Source organism: Acanthopagrus latus, chromosome 21 (assembly GCF_904848185.1).
Source record: "Acanthopagrus latus isolate v.2019 chromosome 21, fAcaLat1.1, whole genome shotgun sequence".
In the NCBI taxonomy this organism is placed as follows: Eukaryota; Metazoa; Chordata; class Actinopteri; order Spariformes; family Sparidae; genus Acanthopagrus; species Acanthopagrus latus.
In genome coordinates, this window is record NC_051059.1 from 11,944,335 (window position 1) to 11,967,537 (window position 23,203).

Below are 23,203 nucleotides of genomic sequence, written 5' to 3' on the forward strand. Positions count from 1 at the left end.
CCGTGTCTCCGTCTGCGGCTTCTCCCTGTCCATCAGTCCGGACTGAGGCCGCCTCTCCGCCGCCGACGAGCCATCCGTCGACCAGAACCCGGTCCAGCTCCTCTCTCTCTCTCTCTCTCTCCCCCCCCCATCGAGGGCTCGTCTCCTCCTGTTCATCTTCCCATTTCACTGTCGGGGATAGGCGAGGAGGAAAAAATGGGTAAAGATTACTACAAAACGCTGGGCATCTCCAAAGGAGCCACCGAGGAGGATATTAAGAAAGCGTACAGAAAACAAGCGCTGAAATGGCACCCGGACAAAAACAAGTCTGCAGCCGCCGAGGAGAAATTTAAGGAGATCGCGGAGGCATATGAAGTCCTCAGTGATCCGAAGAAGAGAGAAGTTTACGATCAGTACGGGGAGGAAGGTAATGTGTGATTTGTCTCTCACTGAATTACATTTCTTCTTTTCTTTTTTTCTTTCTTTCTTTCTTTTTTTTTTTTTTTTAACAAAGCCTGCATGGATGCAAAACACAGCTGGCTTCAATTCAAGTCACTCACTGCAGCCAGCAGGCCCTGAAAAGAATAAGAAAAAAAACAGCTGTTCAGTACATTATAGTCCTGTGCTTTTTGTTATAAGGATTAGCTATGAGGGCCATCTACAGTACCTGCTGAAGGCCTGTCATCATATTCTCCCACAGATTCTCATGGAAATGTGGCATACAAATGATATCTGTGTCATGTGAAAGTCCCTAATGTGCAGTATGAGTCACCTATACTGTAGAATATGAGAGTAAAGGTGTCATTTTCAGTCCAGATGGTTATGGGTGGGGAAACATGTTGGATGTGAGGAAGAGAATCATCTCAACATCTCAAAAGATTGAAGATAATGTTCAGTCTTTTGGTGAATTCCCTTCAACAAATGCTGACATACTGAACATCATCAGAGATGGAAAAGTGAAATAATGTGTTCTTATTTCCACCGGTAAAGTGAGTGTTTGTGACAGAATCCCAAAATGAAACCTGGAGATGTGTTGCAATATGGCTCCTTTAAAGGTTTATGCAACTAACAGATCGTCTGTGTGCTTTGTTTTAGTGACAGTGTACTGGTGGTGGTGATATTATGTACTGCTATATCTAAAAATGAAAGATATTGAGTGTATATAGTCTCAGAATTTGTCCACCAAAGACTGAAGTTCTTGACTTTCTTATTTAAAAAACAAAACAAAAAAAACACCATGGGTTGATCCACTTTTTTAAGACTGTTAATACCTCAATACCAGTGCTCTTTTTTCCAAATCTGTACATCACATTTCATAATTGGGATAGTTTTTTAGAAAGGCGACATAATGCAGAACATAAGGATTGCTATGGTGCTAAAAACTGAGGCATCAGGCTGTCGTGACTGAATTAATTAAAACTAAACACTGAATGTTTTGATGACAGTGACAAATAAAACATCTTGTGATTTTTTTCCAAAAATTATGAGGTTGTCAAATACTGACACTTTTGTTTTCGGTTTGTTGGTCAGGCCTTCCACCAGCCAAAGTGTCAGTATTTCATTACCAGGGAATAAGAGTCAGCAATCAACTATGGACAACACAATTTTATACAGTAATACTTATTTATATTTGGCGGACCCCGCCACCTCTCTAGCTTCAAACAGTGTTTGTTTATTCAGTTATGGAAAAAAAATAGTATTATATATATATTATATATATAGTTTTATGCTTTCACCTCATTAGTATTGTAAATATTAATATGTTTGAATTTTCCTCTTCAAAACTACATAGTGCCCCTTTAAGGTGAAGTCTTTTTATGTCTGACCAACACTCATAAGCATGTTCTGTAAACAATAATGTAAAGACGAGTCTGTGTGACATGTGAGAAGATGCAACCATTTAATGTTTGATATTTCTGCTTCAGTTGTCAAAATAATTGATTTATTGATGAAACAATAATCGTTCCAGCTCTAATGAACTGTTTTTAAAGGTCCAGTCTGGAGGATTTAGTGGCATCTAGTGGGGTGTTTGCAGACACAACCGCTTCAAACTAAGTCAAGGGAAGTCGCTTTTCTATATAACAAGTGTAAAACAATCGCTCCCAGTTTGCTGATATCTCAGTAGCCAGTTAGCTAGCTAGCTAATGATGCATCCCTATCTTTGATGGCATGTGACACCTGAAATGTAACTGACGTCCAGCAGCGGATTTGCTGCACTTACTCCTCTAATGTCAGTGCAGACTGGCAGGACAGAAGCGAGGCTTGCCAATGTTAGCCTGTAAAACACCGCTTGTGGTTCAATAATGAAGCAGTGTTCCTTTTTATTTGATGACAAGAGCGATGGTGTGAAGCTGTGAATGGATTGCGAGCGCCTGTGCTTTTCTATCTCCTTCAGATAAATGGCAAATGGCATTGTGATAATACCAGGCTTCCCATAGTAACACAAGAGGAATCACCACAGCTGAAGACAGCATATTGGAAATGTCTGGTTGCTTCTCTTGTCGATGACAAGTGATGATGTATGTGGGTCTGGAAGGGTTGTCCCATTTCATACAAGGAGGTTTCAACCACCACCCCTTGTAACTCTGCTCTGAGTGGCGAGAGAGTACACGAAAACAAAGGGTAGGGTTAAACTGGAAATGGGATTGTGCCAAATTCTGTAACACTACTGAATACATATAGAATTTTCTTTTCATATGTGCCATTAGATTCTCCTAAGTCCTACACATTGGACTTTTTAAATGTGGAGTGATCACTTTGTGGCCGATACCCAATCTGTGTATTGGATCATGCTTCCCTATTGTCAAAATAGACATGACAATAGGCATACTCTGTCCTACTGCTGAGTTTCCATTTTTGGATGACTGACTCATTTCTGTTGCCCTTCAGGTTTAAAGGGAGGAAATGGGCCCACGGCTGACGGACAAGGCAGCAACTTCACCTACACCTTCCATGGTGACCCTCACGCCACCTTCGCCACCTTCTTTGGGGGCTCAAACCCCTTTGAGATCTTCTTCGGGCGTAAAGCCAACGGCCGAGACGACGAGGACATGGAGGTGGATGGGAACGATCCCTTTGGCTCCTTCACCAGCTTCAACCTGAACGGATTCCCCCGGGATGGGCACGTCGGCCCCGGCGGGCAGCAACGCCGGAAGCAGGACCCGGCCATCATCCACGAACTGAGGGTCTCCCTGGAGGAGGTCTTCCACGGCTGCACCAAGAGGATGAAAATCTCTCGCAAAAGGCTAAACCCAGATGGCAGGACCATGCGAACTGAGGATAAGATTCTCACTATCGAGATCAAGCGGGGCTGGAAAGAGGGAACAAAGATCACGTTCCCGCGGGAGGGAGACGAGTCGCCCAACACGATTCCTGCTGACATTGTTTTCGTCATCAAGGACAAGCCACATCCTCACTTTAGGCGGGAGGGCTCGAACATTGTCTATCCCGTCCGAGTGAGCTTACGACAGGTGAGGGGTTTTCTATTTCGGCATCCACTCTGACTGAGCGTAGCAGTATTATTAGAGTCTGATAGATGGATTAGTCACATGCAGGGCAGAGTCAGAACAGGCTCACATTTATTTTGGAGTGCCGCTTTAAAGCGCGGATGCTCCTAAAAGCCTGGTCACAATCAATAAGCTGTAGGTAGCCTCAACAGTTGTTTCCCTGGAAAGAACAGGCATACTGAATGGGTATAGTACTGAAGTGTACACACACACACACACACACACACACACACTTCTGCTGTGCTCTTATGTAATGTAGATCATCAGCATTGAGAAATAGAAGCTGTATCACGGAGGGGGGGCTGAGAGGCAGCGCCCACCCACACACACACTGCGAGATGTACTTATATGGTTCCTCCTACTCTCAGGAGAGATCTCACCGAATCATCTCATATTTAAATCAAACATTTAATCATATCAAATGTTGCACATTACTCATTTTTTGTGTGAAAACGATGCCAGACAATTTGAAAATAAATAAATAAATAATCTCACAGTTAGTTATTGACTTTGTTGTATGATAAAATCTTAACGCAAGGACCACCACACCATGAGATTTTTCCAGAGCTTTCCACTGCACTTCCTTCATCAAATCAACAAGAGAAGGATCTAGGATTGCATCCAGCACCACGGGCAATCTTTGAATAGAGAGATTACCACCACCTGTTCTCACCTGATGACAGCTGAGTCATCTCCACCACGGCTGAGAAATCTCCATCCACTACTGAACACTATTGATGTGATCGGTAGTGGTTAAAAAGCTCTGGAAAAGCTATTAAATGAAGGCCTCGTATACAATATTGAAATGTCTGAGAACAACTAGACCTTTGTTATGTATTTTGATAAGATGTGTAATCACATTATCCCAAATGTCTCCAGCAATGTTCAAACCCTGAGTAACAGAAAGCACAGAAAGTGAGAGAGGAAGCTGAAATATGACTTCACGTAATGTGATTAAAACTTTGTCCATGAGCATCTCTGCTTGATTGACAGCGGATAGATGTTCATCAGCAAATGCGGTTGTTTAACAATGAAGACAACAACTCCCATGATCCCACGCTAACTCAAACTAGCCTTTTGTTTTCCGTTTTGATTGAGAGACCCCTAGCTGCGGAAATAATTACACGCTGTCGGTTAAAGTTATTCTGTCAAAACAGCTGTATCATTTGCTCATTGTTCAAATATCAACGGTCCTGTGTTTGTCTGTAAATAAAAATACAGCAGACACTGTTGAGGACTGGGGAGAATTCCAATTAGTAATCCGATGTCGACGCATGTCAAACATGTTTGGATTAATGGTACAGTACGCCCAATTCAAGGTAGGTAGCAGGAGCATCAAGTAGTATTTATAACTGAAGAACTGAAGATTTCTAAGGCAGTTTGGGAGCATCAAGAGAGGAAATCAGTTTGTGAGAATTAGAGCAACTTCCACACCATCTACGAGATATGCGCCAACATATTCAACATTATCTTATCATGTAAAAAAAAATATATTGGCTACAAAAGAAATGGCAAAGATTACGTATTGGCAGATTAAAGATTAAAGGGAACAGTTCACATCCACATCCTCGTATCTGAAAGCTACTTATCCATCTAGATTGTTTTTGTGTGAGTTTCAGATTTCTGAAGGTATCAGCTGTAGAGATACGGTATCTGCCTCCTCTGGAATGTAATGGAACAAGACAGCACTCATGGCTTGTGTTGTACTTGTGACAGCCTTGTTGTTCTTCTCAGTTGAGCTGTTACTTTAGCTAGCTTGGTTAACTCAGTTAGCTAGCCTGTATGTTGTCCATGAGTAGATTCACGCTTCCTTCTGCACAATTACACAGTTGGCAGATGTAGTTTTGTGCCCGTAGAGTGTGTGCACTACAGGCTTTCCCCGAACAAACTGGCTTATTTCCAGTCAAGTGCCTGACTAACTTGAATGGGGATAAGATAGATTAAATCATGCTGCTCATCTAGGCTTTTCACATATTATTGAATGAGCAAATGGCTCCAGTTACAATGTAAGCTTATGGGAAAAAAGTATTTTTGGGCCTCAGTGCATCACGTCACTGGAGCTCTTCCTGGGGGACTTCATGGTAACCTCCACAGCTGTTAGGGTAGCTAGCTTAGTTAGCTTCACTATCTAGCCTCTCTTCCATTAGCAGACTTTTGGTGCAAAGATATGGTGGGCAGGTGTAGCTGTGTTATAAAAAAATGACTTCCTAAATTAAATTACTCTCAACAAAGTCTGTGGGTGATCTTGAATAATTGGGTCATGATTGCTGGAAAGAAACATCGCTGTTGAGCATTTGTATTTTTCCATCTGGTTCCGTTATATTCAAGAGAAGGCAGACATCTCTACAGCCAATTAGTCCAAAACCCAGCAACTCACACCAAAACAATCTAGATGGATAAACAGCACTTCAGATAAGAGGGAAATTATGTTTTTGTTGATTCCAGGTTAAACTTTACCTCATGTAATTAAATTAATTAATGACATTCTTACTAACTACATATTATTCATTCCAACCATACAACCAGCTTTAGTTTACACATCTATAAATCCAGTCTGAGCCAGAGAACAGACTCATGTGTTCTCTCCGCCAAGATTAGATCCTGTGTGGGTTGCTGTTCTCCTCATTCTCCCTCTGACTCTTATATTTCTGTCTTTTCAGTCCTTGTGCGGATGCTCAGTCACAGTGTCCACGATAGACGGGAAGACGTGCAACATGAAGATCACGGATGTCATCAAGCCTGGCATGAGAAAGACTGTAGCCGGACAGGGTCTCCCCTTCCCCAAAAACCCCGAGCAGAGAGGGGATCTGGTGGTGGAGTTCGACGTTAACTTTCCCGAGACGCTGCCCGGAAATGCCAAGGATGTCCTGAAACGGCATTTACCCACCTAGGACGAAGGACTGGGGGAGATAACTGCATGACAGCGCTCACCCTTGTTACCAAACACACTCGCACAAACACACACACGTACAAGGACAGTTCTGACAGTTCACAGATGGACCTCCTACTCACGAATGTGCAGTTTCTATTTTTGAGCTATGTGGTGTTTTTTTATAAATGCCATGCATGCTGCCAAATAGATGGAAGTGGTAGACTGTCTGGGTCGACGATATCTGAAAGTCACACATTTTATGTACGTGGATCTTCGCCACAATCACTTTATCTTTTTTGTTTGTCAGAAATATTTGGTAGTAAATGAGTTCAGTTGCCAAAAACATCCTAGTGATCCTGGGAAGAATTGCAGTGCCAACAGTACATTTTCTTGCTCTTATTTAGATTTGACATGCTTTGTTACTGACATGTTTTTAACTGTCAATCATGTTTATTTTGTCATGATAAAGAAGAGCCCTTGATTTAGAAGGCTGTCTTAAAATCTGTACAGGTTGTTCAAGAGGAAAGTGGCTGATGAATGAGCTGGATCGTTCTGTGTGCATTTTAGAATCTGACATGTGAATATGTTGAACTTGAATTTTCAAATAAATATTTCCACATGAAGTGATCTTGAACTGTTTCAGTTATGGGGAGAACCTTGATGCACCCTCCTCCATTAGATAATCAGTTTATTAAAGGAGCAGTTCACTCAAGTAGGAAAATTAGTCTTAATGCTGAAGGAAAATGGGGTGAATTTTTAGTTGAAAAAACATTTTGGAGCCGCACAGCAAAACTGTTGCAGCATTCTACTAAATATGAAATACAGCAACAACAAAAAACATATAATGGCTTCAAACAGATCATCCAGCATAATCCAAGTATCTGGAAGCCCAGAGAACAAACTGATTTGAAAAGATGATATTTACACTCTTTTTTAAGTGGAATCTTCACTGTAGCTGCTGAGCTAAAAGCCTTATAGTGCACACCATGTATGAAGTGGATAGATGAGATTGAACACTTATCGACAGTGTAAATGAAGTATTTTCCGATCATTGTGGGATCTCTGGTTTTCTTAGACTTAGATTGCATTTCATTCCTTATTTTCAGTTCAGTTTTTTGTCTGTTTTGTATATTCTAAAATAAGTCCCCATCTACTTTTGTTATTTAGGAAGATGATGCAATGCTGTTTTGCTGTGAAGGTCAAGAAATGTTGTGAACTGAAACTTAACCTGACTTTCCATCAGCATGGAGCTGAGTGGATAATAACTGTATCTCAATTCGTGGGCCGCATCTTTCGAAGCCCACAGTTGCAGACCGAATACGTCACAGTGGCGTGACAAGGCCGTCCCCACGAAAAACCAACCCCAGTGTTGTCAAGGTTGCTTGGCGGGGAGCGGGGCTTTTTGACACAAGGGTACGATTAGAGGGAGCTGGTGATGCATGTAGGAAGATTCCTGTGGACCAGACTAATTTTACAATGCTAAAGGAAGGCCATGCTATCATCCTTCAAAGAATGTTGCAGTCAAATTGAGGTGCATCTACCAACAGGGTTAGGGTTTTGGGTGAACCGCTCATTTTTACAATAATCACTTTAAAGTGATCACTGCTCTGCCATAGTTATCATCAGTGCAAAAATCGAGTTCTTTAAACAAACCAGAAAATTGTTATATTTTATAGCCAAATGTGAATATTTGAATAATTGTTGTAATAACTTGCAGTCAAATTTCTGACGTGCAAAGATTATCAGCACCTTGACTGAACTGAATTCTTACAAATGGCAAAACTATGACTATGCGTAAATATAGCTGCCTGGTCTCAGCTGCTGGCTGTCAGCTGCCAACACAGAGGCCTTTACGTTTTCCCACAAGGGGACGCCACATCACTCATCATGGCTCAGGGGCCCACAGACGCGGGGTCCATGTTAGACTGAGAGGGCCACTTGAGCTGCTGACATCTGCACCCATAAGTTTTTGAGTTGAGAGCAAGATTTAAGACAGTAGTGATTCGTGTTTGGGCTCTATTAAAGCCAAATATAAGCTGTTGTTGCAAAGCTGCACTACATATCTATCTATCTATCTATCTATCTATCTATCTATCTATCTATCTATCTATCTATCTGTATGTCTGCACAAAAACAAAGAAGAAAGATGTTGACCTCAGGCTCCACAAATTGTTCCCTTTGCCAGTGAAGATGTGTATAAATCACATGTGCAAAAGAGATCTGAGCAAGCGATGAGTCACTATTATCCGGGGAGGGAGGAAAGCAAACACACCTGCTCCTCCTCATTGTGTGAGTGTGCCAGCCTAATGTGAATCTGTGTTGGATTCAAGTGTGGTATCTGAAACAGAAGAGAAGCAGTTTTTATGAGAGGAAAAAAACACATTACTTAAGTACATTACTTAAATAGTGCAATTATCTCTTTGTACTTTCATTTTATGTTACTTAACACTTAACCAAACTACTTCTATTGAAATTAATTGCACTTATGTATAAAGTATTCCAGTATCAAAAGTAATAGCAAATTATGCATATTTACATGTCTGTATAAATTGTTTACTATCAATCAATTGATTATCTCATCTGATATTCAAAATTCCTGGGATTGTCGTAAACAGTGTTTTTCATAACATAAAGTAAAGTAAAGTAACTGGTAGACTATAAGTCAGTGCAAGTACCTCAAAATTGTACTTTTATTCTCTACATTTATTTAACTGTTATTTTTCAGATGACAAAAATTGTATTAGTTTAGCAGCAGTCAGATGTAAAATAACCTCTGGGTGACTTTCTTATATTTCAGCATGATAGTTATACTTTTACTCAGTATGACTTGTATGTACTTTTCTTTAGAAATAGCTCAGTAGTCTAACCTGGGGCCTTAAATGTGCAGCTGCACCTGTGGATGCTATTCGCCTTGGCCAAAGTCCTGACCGAGAAACCAGTTTTTTCTGTGTCTAGGTTTACTCTTCGGCCACTTTGACCGATACTGTCTTACGGCGGTTGTTAAAAAAATACCTGAATAATTGTTTTAAAGTGATGGTCCCCCTTGTGAGGGTGCACAGGTGCTCCGGGACTGAACCTCCTGCCGTGCTGAGCCCGGGCCCGTCCCACTGCGCCTGCGTCCCACGACACGCTGCGAGACAAACAGAGCAGCTATTGTTAGCCGAGGAGGACCAGCAGCCAGCAGGTTGTGTCAGAGTTTATCCCCTTCTCACCACCACCTACCTGTTGAATATTCACAACATTAACTCGCCGGCGAGCGAAGGGCCGACTTCACTGTCGAAGAACAAAGTCAAATCCGAGCTGCAGACAGGTGAGGAAAGGAAGGAAGGAAGAATTTTGAGGAAAAGTAGGAAGTAAATAAGGACAACACGACGGTTGGGCTTGGAACGCAACAGGTTAGCTACTTCAATGTTATAGCAGCGGCTCGGACTTTTTTTTTCTTTTCCCACGTCGAGAAGTGAACCGAAAACACAGAAAATGCCTCTGGGACCATGGAGAAAGAAAAACAAATCGACGAAGGAGCACTTGGTGGACAACGAGGAGGTCAGCGGCGGACACGCAGGTGCCGGCAGCTTGAGTAAATCCGCCGTGAACGGAGCGGGGCTGCCGCCTCCACCTGCCAACCTGCGGCCCAAACTGGTCTTCCACACGCAGCTGGCTCACGGAAGCCCGACCGGCAGGATCGAGGGATTTACCAACGTGAAGGAGTTGTACGCGAAAATAGCAGAGGCGTTTAATATTAGTCCACCTGAGGTAAGATCACACCTGTTGTTAAAGCAAAAAAAAAAAAAAAAAAAAAAAATCATGGAAGGGATTCAGTGTGGTGTCAAAGCTCAATTTTACCGACCGAAGTGAAGTATTCCCACAGATATGTTTGTTTCTATACTTTTACTTCTACCTTATGCACAGCTTTAATGTACTTGTGCTTGAGTATTTCCATTTTATGCCACCATTCCATTTACCCAACTAGTTTCTTTTCATTTTCAAATGATACCCATTGTGAAACAGTGTCTAGTTTGGCTCCCTTACCTCATTTCAGGTGATCTTGAGTTGTCCGCAGTTTCACTAAATAGAAAAAGCCATTTTAAATGGTTTCATAACAGTTTAAGATTATCTGATGAGCTATTTACAGAAATCTTCCTTTTTGTAATTTGATTTTCTCCTTTTCTACCCTAGTAATAATCTCACAAATAATCTCCATTTTATGCCACCTTTAACCGCACTACATTTATCTGATATTTGTGTCAACTAGTTTCTTTTCAATTTCAGATCATAATTATAATAACCTCATGAAATACAACCTATTGTCAGCCGGTTCTAGCTTGGTCCCCTGATACCAGCTATAACATTTGTCTGTTAAACCTCTCAGATGGCTTCATAACTGATTGAGCCCAAAAAATATCAAATGATCAGCTGTTCACAACCAAAATATTACTTTTTTCAACCTGATTTTGTCATTTCTACCCTATCAACAATTTCACAACCCCTCAGATTTATGTTGTGACCCTTAGGAGGGAGCATGACCCCTACATTTGGAACTGATGGACTAAACTTGATTGAATATAAAATAATTAAAGAAAAATCTTTGATACTTCCAACACTGCAAGATCAACAGCAGCAGTAAAGGTTCAGTTAAACCAAAACTATTTGGAGTTTGCAGTGACACGCCCTGCCAACGCTGAATGAGCCAGCACACCTTCAGCCCCGCCGGAGTATGAGAGGTCTGTGTCTTATCTTCATTACGCTGTCACTGCACATCTGACAAATTCATGCAGCCTCTGATTTGAGATGGTTTTTCATGCTTGTAAAGCAGTCCGTTTACGAACAAGTAAGCGCAAAAAGCTGCATGTGTACGAGGACGCTCTGTAAACAAAAGCAGGTTCTGTGACCTCGTAAGCCCAGACTACTTAAGCTCTTCTTTTCAAAGGAAAGCGTGAGTGGCATGTTTTGGCTTTTGTCAGCTTTGATATGACTTGATAGGCTGGTGGGGCAGCCTGTGATCAGCTCCATGTGGTGTAAGAGCTGCAAGACGTGAACTTCCTTCCGCTTTAAAACTCAGAGATACAATCACTTCATTCAACAGGAGCAATTATTGGAAAGGAATTTGTCTTAGTGGTAGTGGTCAACTCACATGCACAGCTTCACGTATTGATGTCCATGTGATCAGTGAAACTAGAGCCTCAAACTCTCACCCACCCATTTTTCCATGGGTATTTGTTCCATCACGTCCATCAGTAACACTAATTAGGACTGCTCAGACTCTGTCTAGACTTGTTTTAGTACAGAAACTGCCTTATAGCATGTTCTTTTCCTAATGACAAGTACTAGAGAGGCTCAAGAGATTTGGGGTTTTAGCTTCTTTTCATCAGGTTGCATTGGTAAACCGGATTCAAACCCCCGTCTCTGCCACCACTACCCTGCTCAAGCATCTTTGAGCATTGATCTTGTACCAGCTCTAGTAGAACTGGTCGATAGCTGACCTCTGACTCCTCGGTGAAGGGACACAAAAGAGGATCAGTACTTGAGGGATCACACTGGTGTTTATTTTTGTTGTTGCCACCTCATGAGAAGAAAAATGTCCCTGCTGAAATGATGCTTCAGAGCCTCCCAAGCAGGTAGCAAAATAAGAATAATGATCCAGATGTCAACACATATGTACAAGGCTGCACTTGATGATGTTTTTTATTACTGAATTGATTAATCATCCGGATGTAAAATGTCAGACAATTGTGAAAAAAGCTCATCACTCATCACTGCAGAGATGCCCTGGACTAAAAATCTTGCTTTCGAGATATGAATAGATAAAACATGTTTTTTTGGTAAAAACCCCAACAAATGTCACAACATCATGATCATGGATCATAATATCTGGCAAAAATAATCACAGTTTGATTTTTTTTTTTTTAACATATCCTTCAGCCCTACACATAACAGTTTCACAAAACCTGAAGTGGTGCCTTCAAATAGCTTATTTTGTCAAACCAAGACTCTTGATTTACTATCATAAATGACAAACAAAAGCAAAGAAACACTTGCCTATAAGCAAGCGTCAGACATGTTTGCTTGAACAATGACTGAAATGTTTAAGGGATGTCATAATAGTTAACACAGTAGCAATGTTTGGTGGAGATCCAGAAAGTGTGCCATTGAGGACCTATTCAGAAATCTGTCGCAAAGATATATGCAGACAGACAGACAGAAAGACAGAGTTTGATGTGATAATGTCAGTCGTGGGTCTCCACAATTTTTATCACAGGAAGTCCCTCACGTCCGGCTCAGTGGGCAAAGCCTAAAATCAAACTACATAATTTGTCCCGGCCACAGCCAGGGGCGTCCCGGAGGACCCAGCGGAGCAGCTCTGCCCTGGGCCTCCTCCCTCCATGAAAACCCACCGGACCTCACTCTGCTGCCCATACGACTGTGGTGCCCATGCTGACACGACGTGACCCGTGTCTCACAAAAAGACGACAGCGCTGTCAGCGAAAGACTTGTTATTTCTATGTGTTAATTGGGTTGGTACTAGGTACTGGTGTCAGTATGATTTCTTAGTTTCGCTGTGGATATCCAAACTGTATTTTTTTTCTCATCCTGCTGGGAGTATTTTGTCCACTCAATGTATTTCAGTGAGGGCAGACTAAATGTGACTCAACACAGGTCAAAAGCAGCACAAATTAAAGCCTCCATATGTCCACAAAGTTGAAATAGCATGTCGCTATAACGGTTGGAACAAGAACTGACCATTATACAGGTAGGATTTACTGCAGGACTGTTGTCTTAGACTACTCTAGGTTTAGGTGATGGCACTTGCTAAACCGCAATTCTTAAAGTTAAACTGTCATTTATTCTCAGGTTTCAGTGTTTCCAAATTTTTCTGTCACTGAAAATTAATTTTCTTTGGGTTTTGGACAAAATAATCAATTTGAAGACAGTAACAAGCTCAAGCATTTGGTGCCAAATCTCATTACATGATAGTTTTTGATACTCAAGGCTACAGGCACATTTCAGTCTGTATTGAAGGTTGCTACTCTGCCTTTCCTTTGAGTGTTTGGTGAAGAGCGTGTGGAGGGTCGAGTGCCCGATGTGTTATTCATTACATGACTGTCAAACGCAGCCTGTTCTCAAAAATGTGCTGAAAAGAAGATTTCCAGCTGAGCGTCAGACATTTTGTTGAATGCATCATCTGTTTTAGCTCTTGTATAGACTTGCATCTTTATAAGAAAATTGCTGTAGGTAACTAAGCTGTAAATAGTGATTTACATAATAATTCAGCTCACAAATTGCTGTAAATGAAATTAGGTAAAATGTAAACTAGTGAAAAGTTCCATTTCAAGACACTGCTTTTAGTTTGGCACGTCCCACAGAGGATTCAGTCGAGGGTAGCTCGAACTCAACTCTCAATTTCATAGTAATTTACTCTCAATTTTCAATAGCACTCTAAGTAAGTCACCACTGACTTGTTTTTACACATTTTATCAGTATAAATTATTGATTCAGTTTCACATTTTGCAGTTTATGCTCATCATTGTGAATTTAAGGGGGACACAGTATACCACAGTTCAGACACAAGGCGATTCAAAATGCTTAAAGTAAGACTTTGAGAACATTTTATGGATCATTTAAGCATAATAAAAACAAAAGCACAAATAAATTCAAATAAACAGACCACCTTTTCCTTGCTTGTGAGCATTTAGAGTTCCTGCCCACCCACACATTGTAATTAGAGCTGCAATGATTAATTGATTTAATAAGTTATCAACGTAGATTCTTTGTTTCCAGCCTTCTAAATGTGAATATATTCTAGTTTCTTAACTCCTCTACAACAGAAAACTTGATATTTGGGTTGTGGTCAAAACAAGACATTTGAAGATGATTACAGTCCCAATCGTGATAATTGACACAACTGAGAAGAGCAAATATATTCTCTTAATATCCAAGATGTCAGCTATTCTGTTTCTGCTCTGTCACACTTCTACTTCTTTGATTTAACAGTAAAGTAAATTGCGAGGACAGAATAGTTGCATGTATCCACCCAGAAGCCATAGCTGTGGTTGTTTGTGAACCAGTGGCTCTGCGACGCTGACTACTTGGCTGAGCATGATATGAATTATGTAATGAACGATGGCATTGTTTACTCTAATAGACTTCTAATCTCTGTCCAAACTGACATCTCATTGCATTAAAGCAATATGTGTCATCCGTGGGTGTCAACACACGTCCATATGTTACAGTACAGCTCAGCATTGGTCATAATAACAGCAAATACAATCCAGTAGAAGCACATATAATATGTAAATTCAGAACACTGTGTGTGTGTGTTATTGCAGTGGATGTAATGTTGCAGCCTTAAGATGAAGAATAGGACCTTTTTTATGTGCGCTCTCAGCTCAGGTCAAAGTCTGGTTATTGGCCCTGCAGCTGCAGAGTTTGAGGTGTGGTTCTGTGACTTTGCTTCTCGTCCACCTGCTGCAGCGAACGTGATCCCTGCTCGAAAGCGCACGTCCATTTGCCTACAGTTTGAATTTCTAGGCTGTGGCCGTCATCATGTGACAGAGCCACACGTCTTGATTATGTTTTGTAGGTAGTTGTGCTACCTACGGGGGGGGGGATTAGGTGAAACAATCTCATTTGATGGAGCTTGAGTTGAGTTGTTTGTATTAGTTCCTGCAAATGTTTCCTCGATGGGGTAAAAACCAAGCAAGCGTCTGGGTGAATTACAGTTAAGGTGACCTAGATGTTAAATGTCACATACTTGAGATTAAATAGTTTGTCTCAGTTAGCGGATTGTTGATTTATCTTTAAATCTGTTGGTATGAAGAGAATGTGAAGTGAGGACTTTTCTCAGCAAGAGCCTCAAATCCATCTCAGCTCTGAAACAACGCCCAAATCAGTCCAGCAAACACTTAAAGGCATGTCATTTCTGGGCTGGACCATAGAGGTGTTAATGATTAGTCATTAATGATTCCACAAGTAAGAATTTAACAAATTAAGAATGTATTAACTGACAAAGCTAAAATACATCAGAAAGTACAGTATCTTAGAATTGCTCATCAAATTTATCATGTATCAAAAATAAAATACAGAATACTGGTATGAGAAAATGTTAATTAAAATTCAAGTTGTTTGTCTTTTTGTTTTTTTTTTAAGATTAACAATCTATTCAAACTTATATTATTACATTTTTGCCATTTAGGAGCCTCTGTATGGGTTGGATTTTGTTGGGCCAGTGGAGCACTACAATTAAAATGATTATTTAGATTTTTTTTATCATCATTCAAGTAACTTAGTGTTCAATTTATCTGTTTTTTCAACTCTTCATGTAGACTAATCTGATTTTGCATTGTACACAGATCATGTCACCGGTAATAAATAATATTATTGTCACTTTGAGGCAAATTTGTGCCACTGATGGTGAACGATGATAATGAACGATGATAACCTTTCAGAGAGCAATGAACTTCGATATTCAGACTTTTAAATTGGAATGTTAAGAAAATATTAGAATATTCTGAATATATTTTACAGATAAAGAAACCACTCAATAAAAAACATGAATAAAACAAAAATTGCATGACTACACAGTAGTAATGACATCAGCAGAAACAATTGACGTCATGTATATAAATTGATATGTAGCTGAGACTTGTAAAATGAGATACGTAGAATAAATTGAGAATGTAATTATCTGACTGGCCTCCATTCTAATCCAGAAGAATGGCTCTGCCCTCTTTTTCTACCTTTACACAGCTTATAGCCTCATCTATTATAGTAAGTATACTAAGTATAAGTATAGAATATGATGTGCTGAAGAGAGGAAAAACATGCAAACCAGTGGTATGCTAATGGACGTAAATGATTAGTGTGGGCGGATTTTATTGTATTAGAAAGGAAAGCTTTCTAATTGTTTTCCAAGTTGATTCTTTTGAATCTTTGATTTTCTTTTTTTAAATGTCTTTTTGACCACTTAAACCCATCATTACTCCATTGCATGATAAAGAATCACAGATACTTTGTTTTAGTGCCTAATAACATGTTCTAAGATTATCCTGCAACATGATTCCAATGAGAATGGGTTTACTGGTAATTGTGAGTCATTACACATGTGACAAGCAAATGAGCATGAACTCTCCATGCCTGATTGTGCACATACACTAACGAGGATAGTGTGAAGCAGCAGAAACAGACCCCAGGTGTATGTGTGTGTGTGTGTGTACTAGCCACTGACTGGTCCGGATCTGGTTTTATAGTGATTTAATTGGTTGTTTATCGGCAGCGATACAGAGGAGTGCGTTGTCCCGGCACTGACGACAGCTGAACAACAACGGCAGGTTTTCAGAGGCGAGTTCGGGTTCCCATTGGTCCCTTTGAGGATCGATGTGGAGGCAAATGGAGACAAGACAACCGTGGATAAAAAAAAAGAAAACTGATATTCGTTATCACTTGTCTGTGATTGGTGTGATGATGTCACATGTGATTTATTGTGTGAAATGGTCTTAAAACTTCATTCTTGTTTCAATTTATCTCTATCAACAACTGTCTGACTGACTTCAGTGATTCTGCATCATTATCATAAATATCTTTTCATGTAAGTCTGACCTGAAACTTACCCTGTCAGGCTAGCCTAGTCCTGGTCAGGTTAGTTTTCAGGTTTAGCTTCACCTCCGGCTGAACCAGTGTTACTATCATCCAGCAGAGTTTCTCTCCGCTGCTCTTCACATGAGCCACTAATTATAAAAGCTATCTATGTTGTTCAGCCTGTATGCTCGGTAAATTAGCTGCAGTTAAAGCAAGGTAATAAACATATTTGAGCCTGTTTATAGCTGCTATTAATCAGTGCATCAATGCAGAAAGTAGTGGTTGTTAAGGTGTCAGGATGCCGACGTTGGTCTTGGGCCACATTGAAGGACAGCCTACTCTGGCATCTTATGTCAAACAACAAGCAGAACGGATTCTACATTGTGATTTACTTTTGGTGTACTGTCATGCAAACTACATGTTTTGGCTCTCTTACCTACCAGGTGTTTTTGAACACACCGTCTGTTACAACTGCAATAACTCCAACTGTCAACGTCAGCATTTAACATGATGCATGAATTTTGTGAGCTAAGTATTGAGGAGAAACGTTATAAACATAAAACTGTAACTGTAAAACTATAACTACACTACACAACTATGAACTGCAATTACTTGGGCCTTCTTGTTCATTCAGCAAAAGTTATACGTTTAGTTCTTTCTTTACTGGAGAAAACATTGTGTGCAATTGTTGTTGGTGTAAGTGTTGATTTGCGTATAGAGCAGGGAAGTGAGGTCTGATCGCGACGTGGTCACTCGAGATGCATTTTGAGACGCTTGTTGATGGCAGGTATATAACAGGAGCCTTATAGTGAGCAGAATGTCATCACACATTCTTCCTTTTTAAATGTGACTTGAAACTAATAGACACCCAGAGATCTGTCCATTAAAAACTCTGAAGGTTTTGCTTGTCACATGAAGGCATTTATGTCACATGTCCGAGTGACATATCAGGTTTCCTTCACTGTGAGAATTGATGTAATTAGCGTTAATGTCCAAGGTCATGAAAAACAGGATCACATTCACTCTTAATGAAACACATTAACCTCAGTCGACTGTCAGGCTCATTCAAGACAAGCTTTCATGATATGCTCTGCTTTAGAGCAGCACTAATAAATTGATTAATTGATCAGTCTATCAAAATAACATTAATCTGCAACTATTTTGATAAACAATTAGTTGTTTAAATTATTTATCAAGAAGAAAAATGTCCAACATGTGCTTGTTACAGATTCTTGAATATGGAGATTTGCTGCTTTTGTTTGTCATTTATGATGGTAATTTAAGAGTTTTTGTGTTTTGTTTTTTTTTGTTTTTTTTTAAGGAGCAGTTTGAAGACATCACAAATGAAAATGATAACTAGTGACTTTTCTGAGCCACCTGTATGAAACACCTCTCTGCCGTCATTCTCACATCCGCATTTAGGTTAATGATTGCACACGCTGAAATGCTGATGAATGTGATATCCTGTTGAGAACGGAGCCACGCCACAACACACACAGCTTACATCAGCACTCCCTGTTAACTAATAAAAACATCTGACACAGAGATAACAGTAGATGAAGACAGGAAAAAATGAGGAAAAAAAACATTATTTTGCTGTTACACCTGAGTAATCCCCCACAGTATGATAAGTCTCTTTAATCTTTCTAACCTTCTTTTCCTCTGTTAAAATAGGCTGTTTATGGACAGCGGTTCAGTTGCCAACGAAACAGGTTTCCCAAGCTTTTGGTCAACACTGCTTTAATGGAGGGCATCAGTCAGAGGGATATCCAATTAAAGTCTGTATTTGTCTTGCCTTTACTTTCCTCAAACACAGGCAGGAGGAGTGATCTCTGAAGAGAATACACGTAGGCGGAGATTTCAGAGATTCACTATCAGTTCTTATACTGTTAAAATATTGTACCATGTCTGCCTTACAAAGCCCCTCATTTTGTGAAATGGCAGTATATTATTACAGATGAGGAACTATTAATACAGGCTAAAAGAACAAAAGTGCCTCAAAATGTTACATATAATAATAGAGTTCTCATTTGAACACTTAAAACCATTCAGTCACTTAGATTATAAAATGCCATAAATTTGCAAAAACAATACCCTGTACAATTATCCAGAGCCCAAGGTAACATCTTCAGCTATTTTATTCATGACTTATGATTTCTGTCTGACCAACAGTCTAAGATGAAAGAAAGATGATTAGTTGTCTTGATCTATGTTATACACCTATCAATTAATCAACTTGTCGCTTGGGACGCCGCTTAGCTCAGTCAGTAGCGCGCGACCCCTGTGCCGAGGCCCTGCAGGGGACCCCCCTCTCTTACCCTGTTTCCTGTATGAGTAAAAATACTCCAGTGTTTGATTATACTCGATTACTAGTAAACGTTTTTATCAATATTACGTATTGTGACATGAGACTGTAGATTGTCTTAGATGTTAGATATCATCATATGACATAACTTAGCTTTGTCTTTCCTGGTTTAAAGGCTGCATTACAGTAAAGGGATGTCATTTGTCATGTCATTTAGAATTTTAAGGCCATATCGCCCAGCCCCAATTAGAGCAATAGAGTATTAAATCATCCATATTTGCACAGTACATCTCAGCCTTTCTTACCTATAGGTGTGCATGAACTACAGGTTAGTTTAGCTTTAAAAGAAATGTGAAACCATTGGTTATCTTATCTGTATTAGCTATTAGGAGCAGGTTATTATTGGTTTAGGTGGGGAAAAAGAAAATCAATATTTCGCATCCCAAATGCACAGCATTATTATTATTATTATTATTGCATGTTTTTATAGAATTTTACTATTGTATATCTATAAAGAAGTGTTATTTTTATTAAGTTATGTTATCCCATATATAAGATGTAGTATGTGGTATGAATTTACAGTGTGATATACATGCGGAAAATCCTCAATTAGAAAATAGATGTGTTGAGGTCAAAAGTACAATATTTACCTCTAAAATATAGTGGAGTTGTAATCAAGTAAGGTACAAATCAGAGCTGAATCAGAAAGATCCTAACGCATCTCATCTCATTGTAGATTGACTGTTTAAACTGTTGTCTCATACATTAAATTCATAGCCTTTGCTGTGTGATGTAACGGCTTGTTTTCCTCAAAAGTCCTCCTCCGCTTAAAATGGTCCTCACAGTGAAGTAGAGGACATCTTGTGTTCACCAGCAAACAACTTGAAATAAAAATATTTGTGAGGAGAAAGAAAAGAAAGCTTTGTGCCCAGCATGTACGGCGGTGCTGGCAACTTTGAGATGAACACGTAATCAGAACAAAAACAAATCACAAGTGTTTGTGGCAGAGACTGCACACTCAACCAATATGTAATATATTCATCACGAGTCTTTTATTAACACTGACAAGAACAATGTGTTTCCTTCAGCTCCTCCTTGGGCTTCAGATCATGAGAAAAGAGCTGTTATTATTTTTTCACAAGCTGAATGGGTCCCTACCACAAACACTTCTGTCTGGAAATATTGATAATAACTTTCTGTGGATAAAGAACAAACTAACAGCATTTTTATGTGTTCAAAAACTAAAACTGGAGGGGGATGGAGGAACTAAGCTGCATCTATACAAATTACTTAGTGATTATTAGCTCCAAACTAGGATTGAACATTTAATCAATAGATTATCAAAATCACAAAAAGGCCAAGTGCAATATATCCAAATCCAAATTGCAAGGAACTGGTATTTTTTTGATAAAAGTAAAATGAGTAGCAACGTACCCTCATGAATTTAGTGTTTGTTGGTGCTGCACACGTTGGGGAACATGTTTGTTGGTGACAGACAAATGTCATCACTTCTTTTTTTTCAGTAAAAATGCAATGGAAAATGTGTCATTCCCTCTGAAATTGGTCTGTTAGAATAATCGAAATATGACCTTTTTTGCACGTCGTTGAGCTCTACTCCAAACTCAAGTCTGTTATGTCTGTTTTTTCTCCTCTTGTGCCTCTTTATTAATTTATGAAGGCATTGACCCATGAATAGTGCTGTCTTTGACTCCAAACAGATTGCAGTGCATCTCCTTTCACTTGCCCTTTTCAATGTGGTTATCAAGGTTTTGGTCAGCGTGGCACAGGCAGTGGGAGGTGTAGTGTCTGTTTTAGTGAGTCAGGTTGTTAGAAGGAGAAGCAGTCACTGACACTGCAGTGTGTGTGTGTGTGTGTGTGTGAGAGAGAGAGAGAGAGTGTGACACTGCTCGCTGCATCCCAGCTGCACCCGGCCGGCGGCGTGAACACGCTGCGGCTGGTAGCCCAGCAGGAGGAGAGGAGTGCTGAGAGCTGCCTGTCGCAGAGAACGTGCTTAATGTAGTCGGCAGCCTTGGTAACCGGGTGTAGGCGTCCGCTGCTGTTCCTCCCACTCGCTCTTGGGTAATGCCCTGGCCTAAAGGGGGGAGGCAAGAGGGGGAGACTGTTATGGAAAAAGAAAGGAACGAGAGAGAGCCATGAATTTCAGCTACAGTACACCCCTCCCTCGCCTCAGTCGTCGCCTCCTCTTCTCCTCTTTTCTCCTCTCGCGGCCTCCCTCCATTATAATCTCATTCTTTTATAGTCTGGTAACCCAAGGCAACGCATGAGGCCATGTCTGCCTATGTGTGAGTGAACAGCGCCTGTTGGTACACAGGAAAAAAAACAAGGCCCAAACAAGGCAGGCCTCGCTGCCAGAGCCTGATTGGTGCACAAAGGTCATCCTCCTGATGAACCAGCATGAATCAATCCCTCTCTAATGGAAGTTAGCTGCAAATCCTGTGGGTATTTCTGAAAAGGCCCTACCAGGAAGCTGATCCAACAACCAAAATTGGAGCAGAAATTGCATATGGGCATAACTTATATCAGTAAATCTAAAAGTAAGACTACATGTCCTTCTAGAGTTGAATAAATGATTCACATCCACCGGTCTCATGCTGCTGGTTTCACTGTCCAGTCTCTGTTTAAAGTGCTGTTAAATCAGGCCAACCGTGTATCGTGTTCCTGGAGATCATATTTCCTCCCTCCCTCCGTCCTGCCAAGACGTGGCAGCCACAAGGTGTGAAGCCAGATTTCAACAGATCTGGCTCAGGAGGAAAGGTCATCTTCCCCGTTTGCTTCATCACAGGCTGGCCCGGCCTCAGGACTGAGAACACAGCTCTGACAACACACACTGATGAAACGAGTGGGGTGGCAGAGGGCATAACTGCGTTACTTGGCTGCTGCGATAAAAACGGAGCTCCCTGGTGATTCCTGTATTTAGCATACTGAAGCAGTGCTCTGTCATCTGCAATCAAACACATTTATTTTTGAGTCTGGCTCAGTTTTCAAACTGTGGCTAAAAATGATTTTCTTTTTTTGATTGTATATCAAAGGCGCAGGCGTTTCTGGGGTTTTCCTTCACAGCAGGGCCTCTTTCATCCTCTTTTTTTTCTAAAAGACAAATGATGAGCAGTGTTTTTTCATTTTATTCAGTTCCTGATAGAAAGTTTTTAGACTGTCAAACTAGCTCTAGCTCAGTGTAAGGTGATGTAAAGGATTTGTAAGGCCAGAATTTTTGTTTAGCGTGAAGAAACTCGTGTTGACATTATGTCAAAGACGTCTATGTATTGTGTTGTAGAGGTGTTTACTGGAGTAAGCATGCTAACCAGCAAGCCCTGGCCACTGTGTTTAATAATATCGCTGTGAACTGCCAAGAGGCGATAGTGTGATATCCCCTGTAGATTCATAGTTTCACTCCCCCTCTGCTCAGATCACCTGTCCAGACAAACTGATGTTTTTTTGTTTCATATCACAAAACTGAGATAACACCAATATATTGCCCAGCCCCTGTGTATTTCTTTATATTTGCACATTTTAGTGTATACCAGCCTGCTATATGTCTGCCTGTGTGTTTTCAGATCCTGTTCTGCACCCTAAACACCCACAAGATCGACATGGACAAGCTGCTGGGTGGTCAGATCGGTCTCGAGGATTTCATCTTCGCCCACATTAAAGGGATCAAGAAGGAGGTGGAGGTCTATAAATCTGAAGACGCTCTCGGCCTCACCATCACCGACAACGGAGCGGGATACGCCTTCATAAAGGTGAGTAGAAACTGGTCGGCCTTGATTTCACTTCATTAGTCACAGTGGTGTCAGGTTACATAAAATGTGTAAGCACAAATGAGGTGAGGTAAACAAAGTAATTAATGTACAGTGTTGGAGAAGCTACTTTGCAAGTGTAGCTTGTAAAACTACATGCGGTTCAGCCTGGCAGTAGTGTGAACAAACTACTGCGAAAAAAGTAGCTTTA

At 40.5% G+C, this 23,203-nt stretch overlaps 2 protein-coding genes and 1 long non-coding RNA gene across 3 annotated transcripts in view; 2 read left to right on the forward strand and 1 right to left on the reverse strand.

Annotated features, from left to right (window-relative positions):
- Window positions 1-163: 163 nt before the first annotated feature.
- On the forward strand, window positions 164-6,985 carry dnajb4 (DnaJ heat shock protein family (Hsp40) member B4). Its single transcript, XM_037083703.1, has 3 exons — window positions 164-406; window positions 2,869-3,449; window positions 6,146-6,985. Exons 1-3 carry the CDS (start codon window positions 196-198, stop codon window positions 6,374-6,376), a joined length of 1,023 nt encoding a protein of 340 aa, XP_036939598.1. The 5' UTR covers window positions 164-195; the 3' UTR covers window positions 6,377-6,985.
- Window positions 6,256-9,719, reverse strand: LOC119010991. Its single transcript, XR_005072104.1, has 4 exons — window positions 9,580-9,719; window positions 9,370-9,487; window positions 8,630-8,695; window positions 6,256-6,385 (listed from the first exon to the last, which is right to left on the reverse strand). It is a non-coding gene; the product is annotated as an uncharacterized LOC119010991 (long non-coding RNA).
- The window catches only part of gipc2 (GIPC PDZ domain containing family, member 2), a 19,028-nt gene continuing 5,325 nt past the window's right edge, over window positions 9,501-23,203 (forward strand). Inside the window, exons 1-2 of the mRNA XM_037083704.1 lie at window positions 9,501-10,110; window positions 22,810-22,995. Of these exons, the coding sequence (XP_036939599.1) occupies window positions 9,835-10,110; window positions 22,810-22,995 (462 nt within the window). The 5' untranslated portion in view covers window positions 9,501-9,834. The remainder of the gene's footprint in view (window positions 10,111-22,809; window positions 22,996-23,203) is intronic.